Source organism: Melanerpes formicivorus, unplaced genomic scaffold (assembly GCF_026170545.1).
Source record: "Melanerpes formicivorus ecotype bairdi unplaced genomic scaffold, bMelFor1.0.p_v2 SCAF_50, whole genome shotgun sequence".
NCBI classification, from domain to species: Eukaryota; Metazoa; Chordata; class Aves; order Piciformes; family Picidae; genus Melanerpes; species Melanerpes formicivorus.
In genome coordinates this window covers 1,008,362-1,031,752 of record NW_027142402.1, presented here as the reverse complement: position 1 = coordinate 1,031,752, position 23,391 = coordinate 1,008,362, and the positions used below count along the sequence as shown (strand labels likewise).

Below are 23,391 nucleotides of genomic sequence, written 5' to 3'. Positions count from 1 at the left end.
TTGGAGCAGGGCATGGGCGCCAGTCTGCAGCCAACAGCTGTGCTGTCTGTGAGGCCCTCTCTCCCGGGAGAGGGTTGAGCTTGGGCTGCAGCTTTTAACTCTCTTATCTGAGTCTGTTTAATAATAGAGAAATGGATGACTGCTGCTTTAGTGTTGGGGGTTGGACTTGATGCTCTTAGAGGTCTTTTCCAGCCCAAACAATTCTGTGCTTCTGGTTTACAGCCAGCTTACCCTGGCAGGTCAGACACCTGCCCCTGTACTCTCTCTTTCATTGCTTGGTGACTCTATTTTTAAACATCACGGATCTCGAAGCGCGGGGGCGGGCTGGAAGGGACCTCACCCAGGGCAGGATCACGCAGGGCAGGTCCCAGAGGAGCACATCCCGGTGGGTTTGGAATCTCTCCGCAGAAGGAGTCTCCGGCAGCTCCCTTGCAGCCTGCCCCAGAGCTCAGCAGCCTCGCAGGGGAGAGGTTTTCCCTCGTCTCCTACCAGCAGCGTCGCGGTGCAGAGCGCCCCGGGGCGCTGCAGCGGCCCCGCACCGCCCCCGGGCCGCCGCGAGGGCCGGAACCAAGGTTGCAGGCGCCGGCCCCGCGCCGGGAGCCTGTGGGCGCCGCACGCCCGGCGCGGGGAGCGGGACGGAGCCGGGCGCGGGGCAGCGGCGGCGATGGCGTGGGGCGGCAGCGGCTGTGCCCTCGGCCCGCTCCTCAGCCGGGCCCTGGGGCGCCGGCGGGCCGGGGCCGCGCTGCTGGCGGCGGCGGGCGGTGAGCGGGCGGTGAGCGGGCGGGAGGGAGGGACCTGCCCCGCGCCGTGTGGCCTCCCGCAGCTGGGGCGGCCTTTTCCCCCGGTCCCCTAAGGGCAGGGCCCCGCACTCCCCGCCCTCGGCCGCGGGTGGCTTCGGGCAGCGCTCCGCTGTCCCCTCCGGGCCGGGCAGGGGTCCCGGGTCCCGGCGCGCAGCAGCAAGCAGGCATGCGGAGATTGGGTGGCTGGGGAGCCAGCGGCACGGCGCCTGCCACTGGGCGCTCCCGAAGCTGCTGTTCTGCTTCTGCAGGTGACCAGACCGGCCTGGGAGCTTCCCTTCAGAGCCACAGCAGGAAGATGCAGCTGAGCTCCAGCGGTGCTCTGCCTGTCCCCCCGACTGAAACCCACAGCCGGTAAGCCTCTGAGCCAAGCCTGTCTGCCCAGCACCACATCTTCTCTAGCAGTTCGGTTTTGCTTTGTGTCAGGTGAAGCCATTTGTGGCTCTCGCACCCGTGTGGGTGCCTGGGGCAGCCTGGTTTGGGTTTATCGATTCCTGAGCTGTAGGGGGCAGCTGTGCAGCCTTCTGTTCTGGGAGAGGAGGTCCCACGGGGTGTCCAGAGCCTGGGGAGGTGTCCAAAGGAAGAGGACTCCTGGCTTTGTTTGCATTTTCTGCTGCAGAAAGCAAACATGTTTCCCCCCCTGACATTCATCTTTCATTCCTTAGGGTGAGTGTGAGGAGACTTTGCAGCACTTCACACTCATCAGTGGACCCAGCAGAAGTGAGGAAATTCCAGCTGCTGGCCCATAAGTGGTGGGATGAAGAAGGAGAATATTCAGCTCTTCACTCCATGAATGACATCAGAGTGCCATTTATCAGGTATGGCCCTGAGGACAGGGCTGCCCTGGTGCCTGGGCTGGTGCTGCCTGAGCACAGACAGCACAGAGGATTGATAGAATCAGCAAAGGCTTGGGTTGGGAAAGCCCTTTGGGATCATCCAGTCCAGCCACTCCCTAACTCTGCCAAGGCTGGGGCTGAACCAGAGAGCCACAGAATGGGTTGGGTTGGAAGGGACCTCAGAGCTCATCCAGCTCCAAGCCCCTGCCATGGGCAGGGACCCCTCCCACCAGCCCAGCTTGCTCAAGGCCTCATCCAGCCTGGCCCTGAACACCTCCAGGCAGGAGGCAGCCACAGCCTCCCTGGGCAGCCTGTGCCAGAGTCTCCCCAGCCTCACTGCAGAGAATTTCTTCCTGATCTCCAGTCTAAATCTGCACTCCTCAAACCCAGAGCCCTTCCCTCTCACACTTCATCTCTGCCTCTTTGAAGCACCTCCAGGGATGGGGATTCAGCCATCTCCCAGAGCAGCCTGTGCCAGGCTTTGAGAACTCTGTCAGGGAAGAAGTTTCTTCTAATCTCCAACCTAGAGCTCCCCTGCTGCAGCCTGAGGCCATTTCCTCTGCTCCTAAGGATACAAAACCAGTCACCAGTACTTAAGATAATAGCAGGTTGCATTCACAATGCTGTTTCCTGTTTGGAGGGCTCCTAGATTCTACTTACAGAACAAACTCTCCCCAGCTGTCTGGAGGAAGCTGCTGAAGGAGCCCTAAAGTTCACCAGCGCTGCTCTGCTTGGTTTCTAGGCACACACAGAGGTGTACCTAAAAGCCAGCCTGCTGTGTGTGCCTCTGATCACAGCCCTTGCCTTTCAGAGATACTCTGCTGAGCAAGAGCAGCAGTTACCACCTGGGGAGTCCACTTGCTGGGGTGAAGATCCTGGATGTTGGCTGTGGTGGTGGCCTGCTAAGTGAGGTAAGCAGCTGTGTGCTCTGCTTGCCCTTGGGAAAGGGGTTCCAAGTGGCTGAGCTGTTCTGCTGGTACACTGCTTGCTTTCTCCTCCTCCAAGGAGGAGCTCTGCCTTCTGTGGAGAGTGCTGTTAGCACGGTGCTGGTGGCTCACAGCAAGGGAGGGAGTTGTCACTGAGACAATCCAGAGTCTCACCATCCCAGTCCTAAAGAGCTTCTTCCTCAGCTGCAGTCTGACCCTGCTCTGCCTCAGCTGCAGACCACCCCCCCTTGCCCTGTCTCTGGACACCCTGATGAGAAGTCCCTCTGCAGCCTTGCTGTAGGACCCCTTCAGTGGTTGGAGGTCTTTCCCAGCTGTAGTGATTCAGTGCTGGGCCTGTGGCCTTGCAGAGCCTGCTGCCCAGCGGGGCTGCCCCCTGCCTGCCTCCCCTGCTGGGGCTGCCGGAGCTGCCGGGCTGGAATAACAGACATGTGGTCATGTTCTGCAGCCTGTGTCAGTTTCAGGAGAGGTGAGGGCTGAGGTGTTCACCTGTGAGTAAGAAGAGCCTGGAGAACCTTGAGTGACAGCCAAGCCTGCTGCTATCCCAGTGAACATCAGTGCTCACTGTCAGCAGTGGGCACGGCCCAGGGCTGCTGCCGTATTGGGTGACCATTGAGAAGCGATGAGGCTTTGCCATTAGTGCTGCCTGCTGGGGAGAGCAGGGGCAGTAACCAAACCCAGCATGGCTTGCTCTCCTTGCAGGGCTGGGCTGCATCCCCCCCTTCTTGGCCCTCTGTCAGAGGGGCAGGAGTAAAGCCTGCAGAAGAGGAGGCTCAGGGGACACCTCATTGCTCTCTCCAACTCCCTGAAGGGAGGTTGTAGCCAGGTGGGGGTTGGTCTCTTCTGCCAGGCAGCCAGCACCAGAGCAAGAGGACACAGTCAGAAGCTGTGCCAGGGGAAGTTTAGGCTGGAGGTGAGGAGAAAGTTTTTCCCAGAGAGAGTTGTTGCCATTGGGATGTGCTGCCCAGGGAGGTGGTGGAGTCCCCATCCCTGGGGGTGTTCCAGAGGGGCTTGGATGTGGGCCTTGGTGCCATGGTTTAGTTGTCAGGAGGTGTTGGGTGGCAGGTTGGACTGGATGAGCTCTGAGGTCTTTTCCAACCTGGCTGGTTCTGTGAAGTCTCTGTTTGCTGTAGCAAGATGGATCCAGAAGGATTTCTTCTCAGCATTCCTGTCCTTTCCTGGGAGAGTTCAACTCCACCTCCCCCACAGCTTCTTCCTGAAGGGCTCAAGCCAGGCTGCCAGAGCAGGGCTCAGCATTCTTTGTCTTGCTCTCTGCTGGGTGCTTTCTGCCAGCTGCAGAGTTCCAGATGCCTTTAAGTGAATTGTTTTCAGGACACTCTGTGTTATTAGCCTTTAGGCAGACTGGGAGCTTCAGTTACTGGAATTGATCCTCTGGAGGACAACATCAGAACAGCAGATCAGCACAAGTCATTTGATCCAGTCCTGGCCAAGAGAATACAGTACCAGTCCAGTTCACTGGAGGAGATTGTGGAGGAGTCTATGGAAACCTTTGATGTAATTGTAGCTTCTGAAGTAGTGGAGCATGTGGCTGACCTTGGAATGTTTATCAAGTGCTGCTCTCAGGTGTTGAAGGTAAGGGAGTTCTTGCCTTCATTATTGGGAATATTGATCCCCTTTTATTCTCAAGGAAGGAGAAGACTTCTACCCCTGCAGCCATTTCTCCTCCCTGCAGTCTGCTCTAGAGGTTCCTTCCATCCTTTGTGATGCAAGCAGCTCTTCCCCAGCTCAGTAACTCAAGTTGGAGGCAATGTCTTTCCCAGCCCTGCCCTACAGCAGTGTCAGTGGCACTGCCCAGCAATGCAGAGCTGCTCTGCATCCAGACCTGCTGCTGTCACCCAGGTGAGAAGGGATGGCTGTGGGTCAGGCTGCATCAAAGCTGGCTGTAGGGCTGTTCCTGACCCACAGGACTGCAGCTCTGGCATCAGCTGTGCTCCTGGCTGCCTTGTGAAGGGTCACAGTTGTGCTTTGAGGTTTTCTTCCCCCTGAGGCCACTTCATTTGTGAAGCAGGACAGCAGGCCCTGCACACAAGCAGCAGCTTTCCTTTGCTCCTGATTTACCCTTCTGCTAACCCAGAGGAGCAGAGATGAGCTGAGTGGAACACAACTCATGTTGAGCCTCTGGAGACACAGAAATGATCCTTTATTGCTGCCAAACAGTCTCAGGAGTACTTGGAACTCACTGCTGCCCTGGGGGTTTGACTTGGTGATCGCTCAGCCAAGCCTGGCAGCAGGTGCAGGTAGGGCTGCAGATTCTGGGTTGAGCCTAAGCCAAGTGTTTCCCTTCACAACAGATGCAGCCTGTGCCTCAGTCCCTTAGATTTCTCCATTTCCTGGGCAGTGCTGTTACAAGTGCCTTTATCACATAGTTTTGGGGGCAGGGAAACAGTTTTCAGGCCAGCTAAGAGTTTGATTGTGTTGAGCCTTTGATGCCTGCTGAGCCATGCTGTTAAACGTTGCATTCTGGGCTGTATTTAAAGGATACAGCTGTAAATAGCTGTTCTGGGCTCTGCAGCATGGAGCCCTGCAGATGGGCAAATTCTGTCCCTGAGTGCCAAGAAACCAATGAAATGTTCTTCTGATTGAACCTTTTCTCTTTGAATTAGCCTGAAGGCTCTTTATTCATTACTACAATCAACAGAACACAGCTGTCCTACGTGCTGGGAATTGTGGTGGCAGAGAAGCTCCTGGGCATTGTACCAGATGGGACACATGAGTGGGAGAGGTTTGTCCCCCCTGAAGAGCTGGAGAGCCTCCTGGAGTCAAGTAAGTTCCAGGCCAGGTGATGAGAGTGCAGAGAGGTCTCCAGATGGTCCCTGCAGAGCTGCTGAGCTGGGAGGCCTCTGCAGGGCAGGGGACAGCTTTTCCTGCACGTTCTGAGGGCCACTCCTGCTGCTGTGCTGAGCCCACTGCAGAGGTTTCAACCCCCTGCCATTCACAGCCCCCTGGGATCTAGCTCACTGTAAAGAAGCTGAAGGCTGAGTTGAGCTCTTGTCTTGGCAAGCCTTGCCCTGGCACTGTGCAGTGATGCTGAGGGACAGGACCAGCCCCAGGTGCAGTGCTGCTGGTGGTTCTGCTCTCCCTGCCAAAGCAGAAGCAGGTGCAGGGCAGTGATTTGACAGGAGGGTGAGGGACAGGACCAGCCCCAGGTCCAGTGCTGCTGGTGGTTCTGCTCTCCCTGCCAAAGCAGAAGCAGGAGCAGGGCAGTGATTTGACAGGAGGGTGAGGGACAGGACCAGCCCCAGGTCCAGTGCTGCTGGTGGTGGTTCTGCTCTCCCTGCCAAAGCAGGATCAGGAGCAGGGCAGTGATTTGACAGGAGGGCTGTTTCTGCTTCCCTCATCTTGGAGGTTAGAAGAAACCTCCTCATTAAAAGGGTACTCACAGGCTGGCCCAGGCTGCCCAGGGAGGTGGCTGAATCCCCATCCCTGGAGGTGTTTGGGAGAGGCAGAGTTGTGGTGCTGAGGGCCAGGGCTCAGCCCCAGCCTTGGCAGAGGCAGAGCCTGGTTGGACTGGATGAGCTTAAAGGCCTTTTCCAACCCAAGCCACGCTATGAAGGGCTTTGCTGTGGCAGTGACTGACAGTGTTGAAGAACATGCCTTGCTTCTGTCTCCTAGGTGGCTTCTCAGTGAAGGCTGTGCAGGGGATGCTGTACAACCCCCTCTGGGGGTCGTGGAGCTGGGTGGGCAGCAGGAGCATCAACTACGCCGTGCACGCCGTCAAGCCCCGGGCGCAGGGACAGCACAGCCCAGCAGGAGCCCTGCCAGAGCTGGGAGCTGAGCAGCCCTCAGCCGCAGCTGGGCCTGCTGTGTGATGGAACTGCCACCAGCAGCAGCGCTGGACACGAGAGACCCTTCTGTAACTGCAGGGTTTGGTGTGTGCGCTGACAGTGCTGCTGCTCCTTCTGGCCAGGTGCTGGAGGGCAGCCTCAGGAAAGAAGCCACCAAGTGCCACCCTCTCAGGGCTCTCTTCAGGCTGGAAGGAGCAAAGCTTTTGCAGAGTGAGTGTTGTTACCAGAGAGTCATTCTCCAGTTGCTGGATCCTGCCAGTAGCTTGGAGGAAGCTCCTGCATGGAATGGCATTTTCAGTCCTGCTGGGAGAGCTCCCAGCTCCCTGGAGCAGCAGCTGCAACCCCACAGGGATGTGTAAGAAATAAATGCTTGGGATGTAAAGTACTCAACCTTCCTTGGTGTTGGGTCCTGCTCATTCTGCAGCTGATGTGAGCTGAGGGCAGGGGAAGAGCTGTCTCCTGGACCAGAGGGCTCAGCTGCCAGGAGCCTCCTCAGCACAGAGGCTCTGTGCCTGTTCTTTCCACTCACTTCCTCTGCCTACAGAAAGCAAAGCTGCAAGGAACACTTTACTGCTCCACCAGAGCTTTGTGCCTCAGAAAGTGGCCATCACTGAGCTGGGAAGTCAATCCCTGCCCAGAGTTAGTTCTGTTCTAGCTCAACCCAGGGCAGCAACCCTTCCACAACCCTTTGATTCTGCTCAGGCTGAGCAGTACCAGACATCTGGTTCCCAGGTGGCTGTGGTAAACCCCAGCCTGTGCTTCCCCTGCTTCCTGCAGGCTGTGGCACAAGAGTCTCCTCTGCAGCTTGTGCCCACAGCAGCCTTTTACCAGTGTGGACACATCCTGCTGCAGGGTGGCTTGGTGATCTCAGAGAGCCCTTCCCACCTCAGTGACTTCTGTGACTCTTGAGGCCACACAAAGTGCTGCCATGTTTGACTGTAGCCAGCAGGGCTGGGCCTTCCCCTGGGCTGCAGAATCACTGCCCTGCCTTGCTGTGATTCTGCACAACTTGCCTCTTGGTGCATTAGGAATGGAGGACAGACACTGATCTGCATTTATTGTGCTTTTATTCCCTCACAGAGTCACTCCAGCACTAAGTCAATCTCCCCTTCATTTTTTGGTCCTGCTTAAAGGCCTGGAAGATCATTAGTGTGCCATTGATGGAGCCTGCTGCACCCCTGTGAGCTGTGCTACCTCCAGAAAACCCAACCCTGAGGCACCCTGCAGGTTGAGCTGCTCAGCCAGCCTTGTGGAGCACAGGCTGCCCAGGGGGGTGGCTGAATCCCTGTCCCTGGGGCTGTCTCAAAGAGGCAGAGATGTGCTGAGGGCCATGGGTTAGCCCCAGCCTTGGCAGGGTGAGAGCATGGATGCTCTGAAAGGGCTTTTCCAACCCAAACCATTCTGTGATTCTGGAAAGCAGGCTGAGATGTCCATGAACTGGAAAAGTCTACTTCATTCTGCTACTCTCTCTCCCCTTAGCCTCTGCCTTCTCTGGGGCAGCACTGGGAGCTGAGCAGCTTGCTCCCTCCTGCCCTCTCTTCCTCACAGCTCACCCCTGCCTGTGCTGGCCACTGATTCGAGGCAGGTTTTAGGACAGAGCTGCCTCTGAAAGTCAAGCAGTGGCAGCAGCTGGGCCCTGCATGTCCAGGACCTTTCTCTGCCCTCCCAGCAGCTTAGATCCCATCTGTAACAGGATCTCTCTTATCAGTAACACAGCAAGCACTTCCCTGGCAGTGGCAAAAGCTGAGCCCAGCTACCAGGCAGTGACTGCCCAGATTTATTAGGCTGTCTGCCACTTGCTACAGACCTTCAGCCTGAGATTTGCAGCTGCAGCAGCAGAGGGGAAGCACTTTTCTCCTGTGTCTCTCTGGTGACCTGCTGCAAGGGTTTAGCAGAGCCTTGTGCTGCCAGTGATCGGCTGTGGCAGGAAGGGGCTGCTGCTCTCACCTGCCACTTACTTTGTTACCTGTGCATCAGCTTCGGTGTGGAGCGGCCCAAAAGCTGTGGAGAAGGTGCTCGGCCAGCAGCTCCCAGGGGATGAGGGCAAAGGAGGCTTTGGAAGGGATTCAGCCACCTCCCTGGGCAGCCTGTGCCAGGCTCTGAGGATCCTTTCCGGGAAGAAGTTCCTTCTAATGGCCAAGTGAAAGGAGGGGAGGAAATGGCCCCAAGCTGCACCATAGCTGCAGGGGTGGGGATCCATCCGCCCCTCCCCGGGATCAAACACGAGACCTCTGTTCCCGTGCTAAGGAGCAGCGGCTCGGGGATGCCTCCCCGGGCCTGGGTACCCTGCAGAGCCCCCAGCGAGGCGTCCGCCCGGGCTTCGGACAGCGGCTGGGGCTCGGCTGCCTCCCCAGCCGCAGGCCCAGCCCTCCGCATCCCCTCTCCTCTCCTTTCCGCTCCTCTCCTCCCTCCCTCGCCCGCTCGCCAGCGCCCTGCGCAGCCGCGCAGCCGCTGCTGAAGGAGCTGGCGGAGCCGCCCAGCGCGGCCGTGCCCGGCGGAGCCGCGGCCGGGCAGGGCAGGGCAGGGCAGGGCAGGGCAGGTGGGGTCTGGCCGCGGCGTCGCCGGGGGATGCGGGTCCCGGGCGCAGCATGCTGTGGGGGGTGGGCCTGGCGGCGCCGCGCTCCTGCGTGGCAGACCTGAGCCGCAACCGCAGCCTGGCGCTGGGCTGGGGCGCGGGGCCCGAGGAGCCGCCGCCCGCTCTCTATGGGGGGCAGATCGTCGCCTTCCCGCTGGCGGGCGGCGGCACCATGGCGGCGCTGGGCTCCGACTCCTGGTGGAAGAAGACTCTCTACCTGACCGGCGGAGCGCTGCTGGCCGCCGCCGCCTACCTGCTCCACGAGCTGCTGGCCATACGGTGAGGCGGCGCCGGGGGGGCTGCGCCGGGCGGCGGCGCCGGGGGGGCTGCGGCGGGGCCTGCGCGGGGCCGGGCGCTGCGCTGCGCCGAGCCTCGGCTCTGCCGGCGCTGCCTTCCCTTCACTCCTCTGCCCATAGTCGCTTAGGCCTGGGGGGTACCCTTTATTTACCCTTCGCGACGGTGCCCTGCGGGGCTGCCCTGCGCCGATGTCCTGCGCCGATGCCCTGCGCGGATGCCCTGCGCCGATGCCCTGCGCGGATGCCCTGCGCCGGTGCCCTGCGCTTCCCTCGCCACAGGTGGCCAGAGGTGGCCTCGGGGCGTGGCAGCCCCGGTGATGGTGATGGTGATGGTGCGGGGCGCTCTGCTCGCTCCTTGCTGCGCATCTGCCCCTGCAGCCGGTGAGCCAAGGCTCTGCCCGCTGCTTGCTGCCCCCGGAGCTGCCCCCGGAGCTGCCCCTGCAGCCGGTGAGCCAAGGCTCTGCCCGCTGCTAGCTGCCTCTGCAGCTGCCCCTGCAGCCGCCCCTGCAGCCGGTGAGCCAAGGCTCTGCCCGCTGCTTGCTGCCCCCGGAGCTGCCCCTGGAGCCACGGCTCTGCTCCTCCCGAGCTGCCCCTGGAGCTGCGGGAGCCGAGGCTCTGGCCGCTGCTGGTTGAGCCGAGGTGCTCTGGGTCGAGCCGAGGCTCTGCCTGCGGCCCCGGCTGCCTCTGGCTGGCGCCGGCTGCCGTGAGTCCGACTGCTGCAGCAGTCCCTGAGGGCAGGATGTGTGGCCTCGGCACCAGGAGTCGTGCTCTGCATCGTGCCCTCCTTCAGGGCTTGGGTGGTGTTTGTTGTTTAATTCCCTTCTGGTTTGGACAGGAAAGAGGAAGAGCTTGACTCCAAGGATGCCATCATACTGCATCAGTTCTCCAGGCCTACCAACGGTGTCCCAAGTTTGTCTCCATTCTGTCTGAAGATGGAAACCTACCTGAGGATGGCTGATTTGCCCTACCAGGTACGTGGAGCAGTTCCCCTTCAGTGCAGCTCCCCTGTGCATTGCACCTTGCTGGGAGTGCATGAAGAGGCTGAAAGGCCTCCTGTCCCTCCTTCCCCCGGGGCAGATGTGAGCACACAGCTGCTGGTTGTGGGTACCTTTGTGTCTCCAGTTCAGCCTGGTGTATAACCTTCAGAGACAGGGTTTGAGCAGGGCTGGTCTGGAGCGGCTCTGGATTGAGCTGGCAAAGCTCAGTGAGCCCTGGGAGCTACCTTGGCTGCAGATGCTGGAGTGGCAGTGTAGCCTGGGGTTTCTGTCATGTTAGTAACAGCCCAGAGCTACAGCATCACACTCCCTGGTCTTTGCATTTCACCATGCTGGAGAGATGAAGGTTGGACAGCTGCAGCTCCTCCTTTTCCTGGAGGGTTTCTCCTGGGAAGGCATTCTGGCTGTGCCTCACCTCCCCTCACCTCTGCTTCCCCTGCTGTGCAGGTAGGGCTGCTGTGAGAGGCTGTGCACACAGGTCCTTGGTTGTGGCAGGCTGCAGCTTGTGCCATCTCCCTGTGCCTTCTGTTGCTGCATTCCTCCTGGAGTGAGGTTCTGGGCAGCTCCTGGTGGTGCTGCTTTGCAGGCTGCAGCCCGGTTTAAATGCACTGTGAGCTGCAGCAACAGACTGACAAAGCTTCATTGCGATTGAAGCAGGACCTGGAGGGACTTTCTGTCTGCCTGGATCTTCACTTGCCTTTTCTTTTCAACTTAGAACTATTTTGATGGAAAACTTTCCCCTCAAGGGAAGATGCCTTGGATTGAATACAACCACAAGAAGGTGTCTGGCACCGAGTTCATTATTGACTTCTTGGAAGAGAAGCTTGGAGTGAATTTGAATAAGCACCTTGGGCCTCATGAGAGAGCTGTCTCCAGGGCTGTGACCAAAATGGTGGAGGAGCACTTCTACTGGTGAGCCTGCTGCTGGAGCTGCTGCCCTGCACCCCTGCCTGCCTCTGGCAGGAGGCTTGGCTACCCAAGCCTCCATTCCACACCTCTCCTCACCCTAGAAAACCGCAGCTGCTGCCTGGGGGACAGACCTTGCAAGCCCAGACACTGACCAGGGGCCATCTGAAATGGGTGGGCAAAGCTGGCAGGGAGGTGCCTGCCTGGCTCTGTGTCCTGCTGCCTTTCCCCTGCAGCACACAGAGGAGTGTCCCCAAGGGCTGTGCTCCTGCTGCAGTGTGGCAGAGCATCCAGCTCTGAGTCTCACTGCATGCTCTGCTGTGTGGCTTGCTGAGGTTACACCGTGCTGGGCACAGCCTCTGAGGCATCCCAGCTGTGCCTCTGTAACTGCTGGGTGACAGCCTTGAGCATCCCTTAGTTGCACCACAGACAGTCAGTCAGGCTTCATCTGTCTGGCCCCACGGCAGCATCACGTCTGTGGCTGTGCCTCACTTCCATCCTCGACCCTGCCCTCTCCCACCAGAGGCTTGGCCTTGCTTCATGGTGTGCCCACGTCCCATGAGCAGGCATTTCACCACTGTCTGGCTTGGGAAAGCCCTCTAAGGTCCAACCTTCAGCCTGGGAGCAGCAGGGCCACTCAGCTGTGTCCCCAGGAGCCATGGCCACAGTTGCCTGAACTCCTTGTACCAGGGGTGGCCTTCCTGCAGCTGAAGGCTGCTAAAATGAGGCCTCCACAGCAGAGCCCCAGGGTGATTCACCCTGCCCACTGCCAGCAGCATGCAGAGTAGTTGCAGCATGAATAAGTAATGGTGGAGTACATTTATGGAGCAGAGAGCTGAAGTGCATCCTGTGGTGTGCTCCCTCTGGCTGGAGCTAACCCTGCTGGCTGCTCAGCATCTCCTCCTGAAGGGTTTTGCTTTTGCTGAGGTCATTTCTCTTCTTCACCAGTTCATGCCTCTTGCAGGTGGAGACTGCTGCTCTGGCTGGAGCTGAGAGCAGTGCAGGGCACCTCTGCCCCAGGCTGTGGTGCCTGGCAGGGGTCAGCAAGTGAGTGAGTGCCTGTCCTGGTGCTGGGGTTAGAGCATCTCTGAGGTGGGCAGGGCTGGGTTGGAGCTGCTCCCTGGAGAAGGGCTTCACTGTTGGCTTGTGCTGTGTTTCAGTGAGCAGGAGAGGAGCTTGCTGACCTGAAGGAGTGTGGGGAGAAGAGCATCTTGTGGCTCAGGCCCTGGGTTCTGGATCCAGTGCAGACCTCTGTCACCTACTGGAGGCTTGTCCTGGGTCACCTCCACTGCTTGCAGTGAGCTGTGGACACTCAGAAACCAGCAGGGCGTGCACAGGACACCCTGGGTTTGTGGGACCAGCCCTCTGTGTCAGCTGGGCTGAGGGCTTCTGGCTCTCAGGTCCTTCTGGTGCTGGCAAGCAGTGGCACTGCTGGCACTTAGGCCAGGCAGCTCCTGGTACCTGGAGTGTGCTGTGCCTGGGAGGTGCTGTGTGGCTCTTTGGTCTCAGGGTGGTGACACTGCTGTCCTTGGTGAGAGCCTGGAGCCTTGGTGTGCAGCTGGACCAAGCTAAGCCCTCAGATTGCTTCAGCTGTGTTGGGAGCACAGCCTGAGGGGTTTAGGGGGGGGTGTACCCCTGGCTGTATGGACACTCAGCTGGGTGTTTGCACACTCTGGACTCACTTCTTGCTTGATCTTTCAAGAAGGCCATGCAAAACATCCCACAGGATGAGTGCCTCAGGTGCAGGCACAGCCCAGGGTGAGAACCCAGATGAAGCTGTCTCTGGGTGGTGTCCAGGCCTGCCCTGTGTGAAACATGAACTGAGTCTAAATGGAAAGGTGCTTAAGTAGATCCAGCCAGTTGTAAGGGTGAGCAGCTCCCTGCAGGTCTTCAAGGCCAGGCTGGGTGAGGCCCTGAGCAGCCTGTGCTGGTGGGAGGTGTCCCTGCCCATGGCAGGGGGCTGGAGCTGGATGCTCTTTGAGGTCCCTTCCAACCCAACCCATTCTGTGTTGCTGTTAACAGTGCTGGGGCTTGAATGCCCCTGGTGGCTCAGAGGCCACAGCTGGTCCAGCAAGTCACACAGCTTGTGGGGGTTCTGCAGCTGGCTCTGGAAGGAGTTTGTTCAGATCCTTTTGTATGTCAGGAAGTTCCAGCTTGCTTGGGTTCAGATGAGGAGCATAGCCCCCAGCTGGCTCCCTGTGCCACCTGCCCTGGCCCGGCTGTGCAGGCAGCCTGGGGCTGATCAGGCAGCTCACTGCTGATGAGTCACTTCCTTCATCTCCTGACGTGTGCAGTGAGGCCAGAGCTGCTCTTACATTGAGCCTCCAGGTCTGCTGCACTGCTGCAGCACTGCTGCTGCCCACACCATTGTTCTATTGGTGCCCTGTGTGCAGGTCTGCTGGCACAGATGGCAGTGCTAATGCTGCCCAAAGTGGCAGCCTGCAGGGACCAACTGGGGCTTGAGATCCTGAGCTGTGCTGCAGCAGGTGGTGCAGGCTGCTCCAGTTCTGGCCTTGGCACACCTTTGGCAGTGCTGGTATCCCCCAGCCTGAGCAGGGGGCTGCTGCTGTGCTGGAATGCAGAGGAGCTTGTGTTAAGGACACAGATTAAGGGATCCTGGAGTGGAGTTACTGTAACAAGGTGCCAGCAAGGGCAGCTTTGGAGGTGCTGCAGTGGGCACGAGCTGGGACCTCAGGAGCTCCACCTGAACAGCAGGAGGAACTTCTCTCATGGAAGGGTGGAGGAGCCCTGGAGCAGGCTGCCCAGAGAGCTTGTGGAGTCTCCCTCTCTGGAGACATTCCCAGCCCAGCTGGGTGTGCTGCTGTGTGGCCTGCCCTGGGTGCCCCTGCCCTGGGTGCCCCTGCCCTGGCAGGGGGTGGGCTGGAGGCTCTCCAGAGGCCCCATCCCAGCCCTCCCATTCTGCGCCTCTGCGGTCCGGGGGGGCCCTTGCGGGGCGCCGATCCTGGTGCACCACCTGAGCGTCTTTGCACATCTCTCCAGGACCTTGGCTTACTGCCAGTGGGTGGAAAACCTCCATGAGACACAGAAGATGGTGTCACTGTTTGGCCCCTTCAGCGACCTGCTGAAGTGGATCCTCTGCCACCTGACCAAGGGCATCGTCAAGCGGGAGATGTACGGGCACGGCATTGGGCGCTTCTCGGAGGAGGAGATGTACACCCTGATGGAGAAGGACATGAGGACTCTAGCAGGCCTGCTGGGTAAGGTGCAGCCAGCTGTGTGTGCCCTCTGTTCCCAGCCTGCTGCCACAGCAGCTGCTGCAGTCCCCGGCCCTGGAGGCGCTCCGGAGCCTGTGGCCGTGGCGCCCGGGGATGCCGTTTGATGGCCGTGGTGCTGCTGGGCTGCTGGTTGGACTGGGTGACCTTAGAGGGCTTTTCCAGCCCAAACCATGCCTGACTGTGTGAGATGGACTGCAGGGGCTCCCTGGCAGCTCCAGCACCCGCACAAACAACCTCAGTGTGCAGAGGATGGAGGCTGCTGCTGCCACCCAGTGCTGCGCTGGCAGGCTCTGCGCTCGGCACCGCTTGGCGGCTGAGCAGTTCTCTGCACTCCCCCAAGAGCCCTGACAGCTAATAGCTGAGCTGCAGGCAGCAGAGCCCAGGGCTGAGGGGATGCCTGGGCTGGGAGAGTTCAATTACAGGCCACACTTCACAGAGTTTATTGGGCTTCAGGCAGGGGGGTGCAGCCATGGGCTGACACATCTCACCTGCCTGCCCTGCGGCCTTGGCCCCTGCCCTGTGGCCTTGGCTCCTGCCCTGCGGCCTTGGCTCCTGCCCCGCGGCCTTGGCTCCTGCCCTGCGGCCTTGGCTCCTGCCCCGCGGCCTTGGCTCCTGCCCTGCTGCCTGTGCTGAGCAAACAGCTTCACACTGGTGGTTCTTTGCAGCACTGCCTTTGAAATGGGACTTTTCTTCCCTGTCTTAGGAAGTTCTCCATCTGTGTGCTGTGCTGGTCACTTAGCACCATCATGGCATTGGGTGCCCAGACAGGTAAGGAGAAGAGTGGTGTGGAGCCAACATCTTTCTCCTGTGAACCAGCCCCCAGCAGCTGCTCTGTGCCTGGCATGCCTCTGTTTGGTCCCTGCCAGGTAGAAGCCAGGGCCTGGGGATGGAGGCATCACTGTGTGGTGTGTTAGAGGAGCTGACTCCTGTCTGGGGCTGTTTCCCCCTGGAGCAGCAGATCCTTTCTGAGCAGTCCCTGCCAGCCTGGCTGATGCACTGATCAGCTTTGGGCACAGCTTCCTTGTTGTGGGTGAGATCAGAGAGCTGCTTTCAGCAAGGGCCTTCCTGACTGTGAGCCATGGTTGTGCAGTCTGGGGCTTGCAGCAGCAGTGGTGCTTCCAGGCAGCTGCTGGCTGCAGAGCTGAGCAACTGCAGCAGAGCTGGGGGCTGCTGCTGGCTGGGATGAGTGGAGGAGCTGGCCTGGCCAGTGCTGGCTGTGCACTTGGCCTGGATGCAGAAGTGGTGAGCAGAGGAGAAGCTGCAGTAATGGCTTTCACCTGCTGAAGCCTGGCAGCAGCTTCTGAACCACGTTCAGCATCACATCTCTGCCTCTGGACCAGGGAAGCTTTGAGCTGAGTGATCTCAGTGAAAGAGATCTGCCCCAGATGGCACTGGGAGGATTCCTCTATGGTTTTGAGGGGGGAGTGGCATCCACTTGAGAGATGTTTGCTGCTGTGTTCTCAGGTGACAAGAAGTACATCATGGGACCAACTGTTTCCACTGTTGATGCCACTGTCTTTGGGCACCTGGCACAGGCAATGTGGACACTGCCAGGGACTCGACCAGAGAGGCTGATCAAAGGTAAGGGAGCTGAGGTGGTCTCTGGGGGGAAGCTCCAGGTGTCCTTGGCCATGCTGGAACCTGGAGCACCTTGTAAGGGCACTGGAAGTCTGCAACAGCATCTCAGCTGCCTTGCAGGCTGCTCTTGCCTTTGCTGTGCCTTTGGGATCCTCTGCTTTTGTTTCCTCTTGCCTGCTGTGCACAGTAATTGCTTCTGCTCCTGCACTTGGTCTGTTCCCATTTCACACAGCAAAGGTTGACTGTGAGCAGGGAGTGCTGAGGAAAGCATCAGAAGCAGGGCAGGGCCACAGGCCAAGCTGTGCTGAGCTGGGAGGTTGGGGGATGGAGCTGCTGTTGTCCCACTGGAGTCAGAGCCTCTGCTGTTGCTGAAGATGCTGGGCAAGGAGAGCCCAGCCTGGCCCTGCCCTCCACACACTTCCTTTGTTAATGTAGGGTGCTGTAGGCATCTGGAAGTGGCTTTGACCCCTTTGCATAACAAACATTCACAGACTCACAGCAGGGGTTGGGTTGGAAGGGACATTGAAGGGCATCTAGTGCTAACCCCCTTGCCATGGGCAGGGACACCTCCACCAGCCCAGGCTGCTCCAGGCCTCACCCAGCCTGGCCCTGAACACCTCCAGGCAGGGGACAGCCACAGCCTCCCTGGGCAGCCTGTGCCAGGCTCTGCCCAGCCTTATGGTGAAAGCTTGGAGGGGGGAAAAAAGATTCCAGCTGGGGACATAAGTGTTAGACAGTTCTTCCCCTTGGAGTCTGGGGATCCCTGAGAGCCAGAGGGGTCCCTGGCTGAGAGCCAGAGGGATCCCTGGCTGGAGCCCAGCCTGGAGCTGGCTCCTGGGGCTGCCAGTGAGTGGCTGGTGCTGGATGCAGGCAGCCCAGCCTGGGGCTGGCTCCTGGGGCTGCCAGGGAGTGGCTGGTGCTGGGTGCAGGCAGCCCAGCCTGGGGCTGGCTCCTGGGGCTGCCAGGGAGTGGCTGGTGCTGGGTGCAGGCAGCCCAGCCTGGGGCTGGCTCCTGGGGCTGCCAGGGAGTGGCTGGTGCTGGGTGCAGGCAGCCCAGCCTGGGGCTGGTTCCGTGCCCGTGCGGCTGCCCTGCTGCTGGGGCTCAGGCACGGGCTGCCCTTGCCAGGCTCTGTGCTTTCCTCTGGTGGGCAGGGAGCTGCTGCAGTGCAGTTCTGCTGCAGACAGCGTTGCCATCTGGTGGTGGAGAGCCCCAGCTTCCTCTTGTGCATCCCTGGGAGCAGCTTCCTGCGAGCCCAGAGCCTCAGGCTGCAAACCCGACCCTGTGAGCTGCCTGTCTCCATCCCCTCCTGAGGGGCTGCAGTCAGGATGCTGCTTCTGCTCCATGCATTGATGCTCATCCCAGCGTGAGCCTCCCTGCTGCGTGCAGGTGAGCCACCCAGGCTGTGGGTCGCACAGGGGTCACACACAGAGCCTGCTGTGAGGCCCTGTGGATCCTCTCTGGAAGCAGGCAGTGTGCAGGCAGGGCAAGGTGTCTGCAGCAGCAGTGGGTCAGAGTGGCTGGCTGGGGGCACTGACTGCAGCCTGTGGTGCTGTGTTGCAGGGGAGCTGATCAACCTGGCCATGTACTGTGAGCGAATCAGGAGGAAATTCTGGCCAGAGTGGCAGCAGGAGGATGACAACACCCTGTATGAGTCTGAGGAGAGCAGTGAGGCCAGCAGGACCTACTCCCCTCTGCAGGACTTCAGTTTCTACTCAAGGACAGAAACCTTTGACGAGGAAGGGAACAGCATTTCCCAGACCCCTGACACAGACTACACTGGGCACTCCCTCTTCGACTCTGATGTGGACATGGATGAGTGCAGGGAGCAGGAGCAGGGCAAGTGATGCCTGCCAGCACCTCCCACCTTGCAGCCTGGGGGCAGCCTGGTTTGCTTGCTCCTGCAGGGAGAGTCCCATCCTGCTTGACTTGGCTGTCATGTGCTACCTGGACTCTTGCAACCTCCTTTCATGTGGTGTGACTGCTGGGCAGCAGCTCTTCAGAGCACAGGGGGCAGATGGAGGGGCAGAGGGCAGCAGGCACCTGCCAAGCCACACTCAGAGCCAGATCCCACCAGCAGGTGGGACAGAGCTCTGGGAAGTGGAGCCCTTGGAGCTGGTTTGTGTTGGTCCCTTCACAGGAGTGGCTGAAAGGCATCAATGGAAGAGCCTTGGCCTGGCCACCTCTCTGCCATGGAAGAGGCTGAGTGCTGTGCTGGAGTGCTGGCAGGGCTGGGTCTGCTCTGGGTTCACAGCTGGTGGGGTGCCTGCAGGGAGGGCCTGCTCCCAGGTTCTTTGGGGACCCCAGGGAAGGCAGGAGGACAGCATAGTGCTGTGGGAAGGAGCTGCTGAGCTCTGCTTGTGCTTTGCAGGAGGCTGAAACCACTCCCACAGAGCATCCCCCCAGCCTCTTCCCTGCAGTGTGTGTGGCCAGCTCCCTGCTGTGGCTGTGGAGTCTCCATTCTCCTCACAGCTAAGGCTGTTCTTGCCTCCTGCACTGCCTGCCCTGCCAGGCAGGGCTCAGGGAGGCTGGCTGCTTTAGCCTGCTGTCTTCACCTCAGAGCCATGAGGCTTGCAGAGCCCCTCTGGGTGTTCCTGGGTGTGAGATGCTCTCTAACACAAGCTCTTGGCCCAAGGCCATGCTGTGGTTGGTTGACTGATTGATGTCTTCCTCCCCCACTGATCAACATTGCAAGCAATAGGGCAGGAGGCCCTTGGATGGGCAGAGGAGTGGGTGGGAGGCACCAGGGGTGTCCTGCTGAGGCCACAGCTGCAGCATAGTGCCCAGGTCTGGGCTCCTCAGTTCAGGAGGGACAGGGAACTGCTGGAGAGAGTCCAGGTGAGGGCCATGAAGATGCTGAAGGGCCTGGAGCATCTCTGGGGAGGGAAGGCTGAGAGCCCTGGGCTGGTGAGCCTGGAGAAGAACCGAAGGGTGGGTGGCAAGAGGCTGGGGCTGGGCTCTTGCCAGGGGTGCCCAGGGACAGCACAGGGGGCAAGGGGCACAGGCTGGAACCCAGCTGAAGCACAACTTCTTGGTGTGAGGCTGTGACCCTCTGCCATCTCAGAAGGGATTCCTTTGCCCCTGCCAGCAGGGCTCACTGCTAGCACGGGGGAGCAGGCCCTGGGAGGGAGATGTGGTGCAGGACACATGCACCACAGATGGGGTGGTCTGCCCCATCTCCAGCTCTGCAGGGCTGGCCCCCTCCAGGCCTAACACTGCCAGTCACACACTTGCTCTTCCAGACCTTGGCTCTCTGTCCCCTTGGCCAAACAAACCCTTCCTGCAGTGTCCAGCAGCTGAGGCCCAGGTCTGCCCCTGCCATGTGCTGCAGCAGCGCTGCCACTGCTGTCCTTGCCCTTGGAAGGCTGCTTCTAAGGCTTGGAGAATGCTGCCTGCTGGGCAGTCATGCACCCAGGGACACTGCTGGACAGCCCAGTGGCTCTTGGCCTCAGGCTCTACTGGAGTGAGAGGCTGGCTGTGTCTTCCTGCAGGCAGCCTTGGCCCCACAGCCCCAGGTGCTGCCAGGTGAGGAACTCAGCACCTGATGGGAACAAAGCTGACTGCAGAGTGCCCCAAGAGCTGTGAGCTGCAGCCACTGGAGGGGTCTCACAGGCTGCCCAGGGAGGGCCTTGAATCCCCCCCTGCAGGTTCCCAGAGGCAGAGCTGTGGTGCTGAGGGCCATGGCTTAGCCCCAGCCCTGGCAGAGTGCTTGGGCTGGATGAGCTCAAAGGGCTTTGCCAGCCCAGCCAGCTCTGGGATCCCTTCCCTAGGGGAGGGCCCTCATGGGAAGTGCTTGCAGCAAAGGTTGCTGCTGCTCCCTGAGGAGTGGGGGAGAGGAGGGCCATGGGGGGTCAGGGGGTGCAGCACCCCTTCTGTGAGGACAGACTGAGGGGGCTGGGGCTGCTCAGCGTGGAGAAGGCTCCAGGCAGCCCTCAGAGCAGCCTGCCAGTGCCTGAAGGGGCTCCAGGAGAGCTGGGGAGGGACTCTTGAGAGGGGCTGGGAGTGAGAGGACCTGGGGCAGTGGTTTGAAAGTGGAGCAGGGTAGATTTAGGTTGGAGAGCAGAGCATGATTCCCAGCACTGGCACAGCCCCTGCCCTGCCCTGCCAGTGCTGCTGGCCTGTGGCAGTGGGGCAGAGGAGCTGTGCTGCTGCCCTGTGGCAGTGGGGCAGAGGAGCTGTGCTGCTGGCCTGTGGCAGTGGGGCAGAGGAGCTGTGCTGCTGGCATGTGGCAGTGGGGCAGAGGAGCTGTGCTGCTGGCCTGTGGCAGTGGGGCAGAGGAGCTGTGCTGCTGGCCTGTGGCAGTGGGGCAGAGGAGCTGTGCTGCTGGCCTGTGGCAGTGGGGCAGAGGAGCTGTGCTGCTGGCCTGTGGCAGTGGGGCAGAGGAGCTGTGCTGCTGGCCTGTGGCAGTGGGGCAGAGGAGCTGTGCTGCTGGCCTGTGGCAGTGGGGCAGAGGAGCTGTGCTGCTGGCATGTGGCAGTGGGGCAGAGGAGCTGTGCTGCTGGCCTGTGGCAGTGGGGCAGAGGAGCTGTGCTGCTGGCATGTGGCAGTGGGGCAGAGGAGCTGTGCTGCTGCCCTGTGGCAGTGGGGCAGAGGAGCTGTGCTGCTGGCCTGCTTTGAGCCTCCCTGAGCAGCCACAGCAGTGCTTGCCTGAGCCTCTGCTCCTGCAGGTGCTGTCCCAGGGCACCTCACTCAATCACAGGCTGCTTTGGGTGGGAAGAGACCTCCAAGATCCAGCCACTGACCCGGCCCCACCATGGCCACCAAACCCTGCCCCAGCTGCCAAGGCCACACATTCATGAGCCCCTCCAGGGCTGGGGACTGCACCACCTCCCTGGGCAGCCTGTGCAGGCCCTGACCACTCCTGCAGCAAGGACACTTTGCCTCCTCTCCAGCCTCAGCCTCCAGGCACAGCTGCAGGCTGTTTCCTCTCCTGTCACTAGAGAGAGCCCTGGTTTGTCTCCTGCCTGCTCTGCCCTCGAGTGCTGTGCAGGCTTTGTTTGGCAGGTGAGCCCTGGGGGTGCAGTCAGGAGGAGCTGAGGGGGGGTCAGGGGGAGGGATGCTCCCAGCCCACTGCTGTGGGAGAGGCAGTGGGGGCCCAGCCTGCCCCACCAGGCCTCTGCAGCTGCATTGCCCTGTGCCATGCACCCTGTCAGACACCCCTTGCTCCAGCACTGCTCCCACTTTCTGAAGCCATAGCTCCCACCCCACTGGGCTGTCCCCTAGCTGTGCACTCTGTGGCTCCCTGTACATAGCAACAGCTGTAGAGGTGTCTCGGTGCTGTGTCTCCTTGGTGTGTAAATTAGAGCTGATCTGAAACACCTCTCTGCCTCCTGTGCTCCTTCTGCCCCTGCCCCTGGGTGCCTGAGAGCTGCCCCCTGTCATCCTGCCCCCCATCCTGCTGCCCCCTCCTCATCCTGCTGCCCCCCATCCTGCTGCCCCCCACACCTCCTGTGCCCCTTCTGCACCTGCCCCTGCTCCTGGGCGCCTGAGAGCTGCCCCCTGTCATCCTGCTGCCCCCCATCCTGCTGCCCCCCACACCTCCTGTGCTCCTTCTGCACCTGCCCCTGCTCCTGGGCGCCTGAGAGCTGCCCCCTGTCATCCTGCCCCCCCATCCCGCTGCCCCCCCATCCCGCTGCCCCCCCTCCCGCCTTTAGCCCCCAGCCGGGCATGAAGCGCTGGGGCAAGGGGAGAGGAAGGCAGCTCCCCGCCGTGCCGGACCGGGGCTGGCCTCGGGGCCGCTGTGCTCGGAGCGCTCCGGAGCTGTCCCCCGCAGCCACGGGAGGGCAGTGGATGACTTGCGGATGTGGCTTCTCCCTCTGCCTTCCATCCTCCACCCAGCTCCTGCCTCCTCGAGAAGCAGACCTGAGGCTGATGTGAGAGGGGGGAGGGGGGGTGTGATTGTGGGGGGTGGTTCCCCTTTCCCTCGGCGGGTTTGGCTCCTTCTCTGCACCTTCTTGCCGGAGGAGCTCGTCCTCAGCTGCGGGGAGCGGGGGGCACCGTCCCCGGGGCTGCAGCAGGAAGCCTTTGTGCAGCCCCCAGCCTGACACAGCTTGCCAGGGCAGGGGTGCTGTGCAGGGCTGCTGTGCAGGGGTGCTGTGCAGGGGTGCTGTGCAGGGGTGCTGTGCATGGCTGCCCCCTCCCCGGAGGCAAACCAGGCTGGAGCGGGCTTGGGGCAGCCTGGGCTGGTGGGAGGTGTCCCCATGGCAGGGGGGTGGAAGGGGATGATCCTTAAGGTCCCTTCCAACCCAACCTGTCCCTTGATCCCATGACCTCCTCCCCATCATGAGAGACTCCATGGCAGTGGCCTGGCCCCAGCTGCAGCCTGCATCTGCTGGAGATGCTGAACTCTTGATCTGAGCCAGCCTGAGGGAAGAGCTGTGGCTGTGCCAGAGCTGTGGCTGGTGCTTCTCCCAGGCTGTGCAGTGGCAGTGGGGCGTGGGGAGAGGGACCCCAGGTGACCAAGATCAGCCTAGCCTGCACTTGAAAGAAGTTTGGGGACAAGCCTGGCTGTGCTGCTGCTGTTGTTTTGAAGCCACTAAATCAACAAGAAATATTAATGAGCTCAGCAATGCCTCCTGGACCTGTGCCTGGTCATTAACTTCTGCTCCTCTCCTGAGCAGAGGCAGCAGCAGCCCGGGGTGGTGCTGCCTCGCTGAAGGAAGTCTCCCCAGCAGATCATCCTGCCAAGGACATGCAGCTGGCTGGAGGCAATGCTGGAGGCTGGGAAGCACAAGGTGGACTCCAACCCAAACAACTGCTCCCCTCCATGCTGCTCTGCTGCTGCCCACCAGCAGAATACCAACCCAGGGAGGGCTGCTCAGCCAGGCACTGCCTCACAGAACAGAAGGCTCTGACCCCCTTTGGGGTGAGCAAAGCTCTGAGCAGTGCCAGGCAGCAAACAATCAGAGGGTCAAAGGAGCAGATCATGTGTGGCCCTGCTGCCTGCCACTGGGGTCCTGAGGCCCCTGCCCACATCTCTTCAGTGGTTCTGCCTGCTGGCTGCAGTCCCAGCTCAGCTGCCAGGAGCAAGGTCTCCATTGTGAGGCTGGTGGAGCACTGGAACAGGTTTGCCCAGAGAGGGAGCTGAGGCCCTGGAGACGTTCAGGGTCAAACTCGATGGGGCTCTGAGCAGCCTGATCTGGTTGGGGCTGTCCCTGCTGACTGCAGGACGACCTTTGAGAGTCCCTTCCAACCCAAACCACGATGCTGTGATGTGTGGTGCCAGCTGGTCTCCAGTGGACCTTCAGAAGGGTTTTCCTTGGGTGCTGTCCATCAGCACAGCTTTAATGGAGCAGATTTATGAGGCAGTGCAAGCTCTGTGCTTTGTCTCTGCCTTCACAGCTGAGGAGGACTGTGAGGGACATCCTTGTGCAGCAAGAGGCTCTGCTGGCTCCTTCAAGGCTCCTGGGCAGGCACAGATGCATC

The 23,391-nt window shown here is 60.5% G+C and overlaps 2 protein-coding genes across 2 annotated transcripts; both read left to right on the top strand.

The window, feature by feature from the left end:
- The first annotated feature begins 619 nt into the window (after window positions 1-619).
- Window positions 620-6,778, top strand: COQ3 (coenzyme Q3, methyltransferase). Its single transcript, XM_068160392.1, has 7 exons — window positions 620-761; window positions 1,049-1,151; window positions 1,463-1,615; window positions 2,445-2,544; window positions 3,928-4,170; window positions 5,202-5,361; window positions 6,211-6,778. Exons 1-7 carry the CDS (start codon window positions 665-667, stop codon window positions 6,405-6,407), a joined length of 1,053 nt encoding a protein of 350 aa, XP_068016493.1. The 5' UTR covers window positions 620-664; the 3' UTR covers window positions 6,408-6,778.
- A 2,106-nt stretch (window positions 6,779-8,884) lies between these two features.
- FAXC (failed axon connections homolog, metaxin like GST domain containing) lies at window positions 8,885-21,284 on the top strand. Its single transcript, XM_068160423.1, has 6 exons — window positions 8,885-9,237; window positions 10,090-10,225; window positions 10,965-11,161; window positions 14,156-14,373; window positions 15,856-15,972; window positions 17,530-21,284. The coding sequence occupies exons 1-6, from the start codon at window positions 8,972-8,974 to the stop codon at window positions 17,811-17,813; spliced, it is 1,218 nt and encodes a 405-aa protein (XP_068016524.1). The 5' UTR covers window positions 8,885-8,971; the 3' UTR covers window positions 17,814-21,284.
- The last annotated feature ends 2,107 nt before the right edge of the window (window positions 21,285-23,391 follow it).

Excerpts from the sequence above, each read along its gene's own strand:
- COQ3 (XM_068160392.1), top strand. The coding sequence starts at position 665 with ATGGCGTGGGGCGGCAGCGGCTGTGCCCTCGGCCCGCTCCTCAGCCGG. Across the intron at positions 762-1,048 it reads GCTGCTGGCGGCGGCGGGCG|GTGACCAGACCGGCCTGGGA; the intron begins GTGAGCGGGCGG and ends CTGCTTCTGCAG. Across the intron at positions 4,171-5,201 it reads GCTGCTCTCAGGTGTTGAAG|CCTGAAGGCTCTTTATTCAT; the intron begins GTAAGGGAGTTC and ends TCTTTGAATTAG.
- FAXC (XM_068160423.1), top strand. The coding sequence starts at position 8,972 with ATGCTGTGGGGGGTGGGCCTGGCGGCGCCGCGCTCCTGCGTGGCAGAC. Across the intron at positions 9,238-10,089 it reads CACGAGCTGCTGGCCATACG|GAAAGAGGAAGAGCTTGACT; the intron begins GTGAGGCGGCGC and ends TGGTTTGGACAG. Across the intron at positions 14,374-15,855 it reads GACTCTAGCAGGCCTGCTGG|GTGACAAGAAGTACATCATG; the intron begins GTAAGGTGCAGC and ends CTGTGTTCTCAG.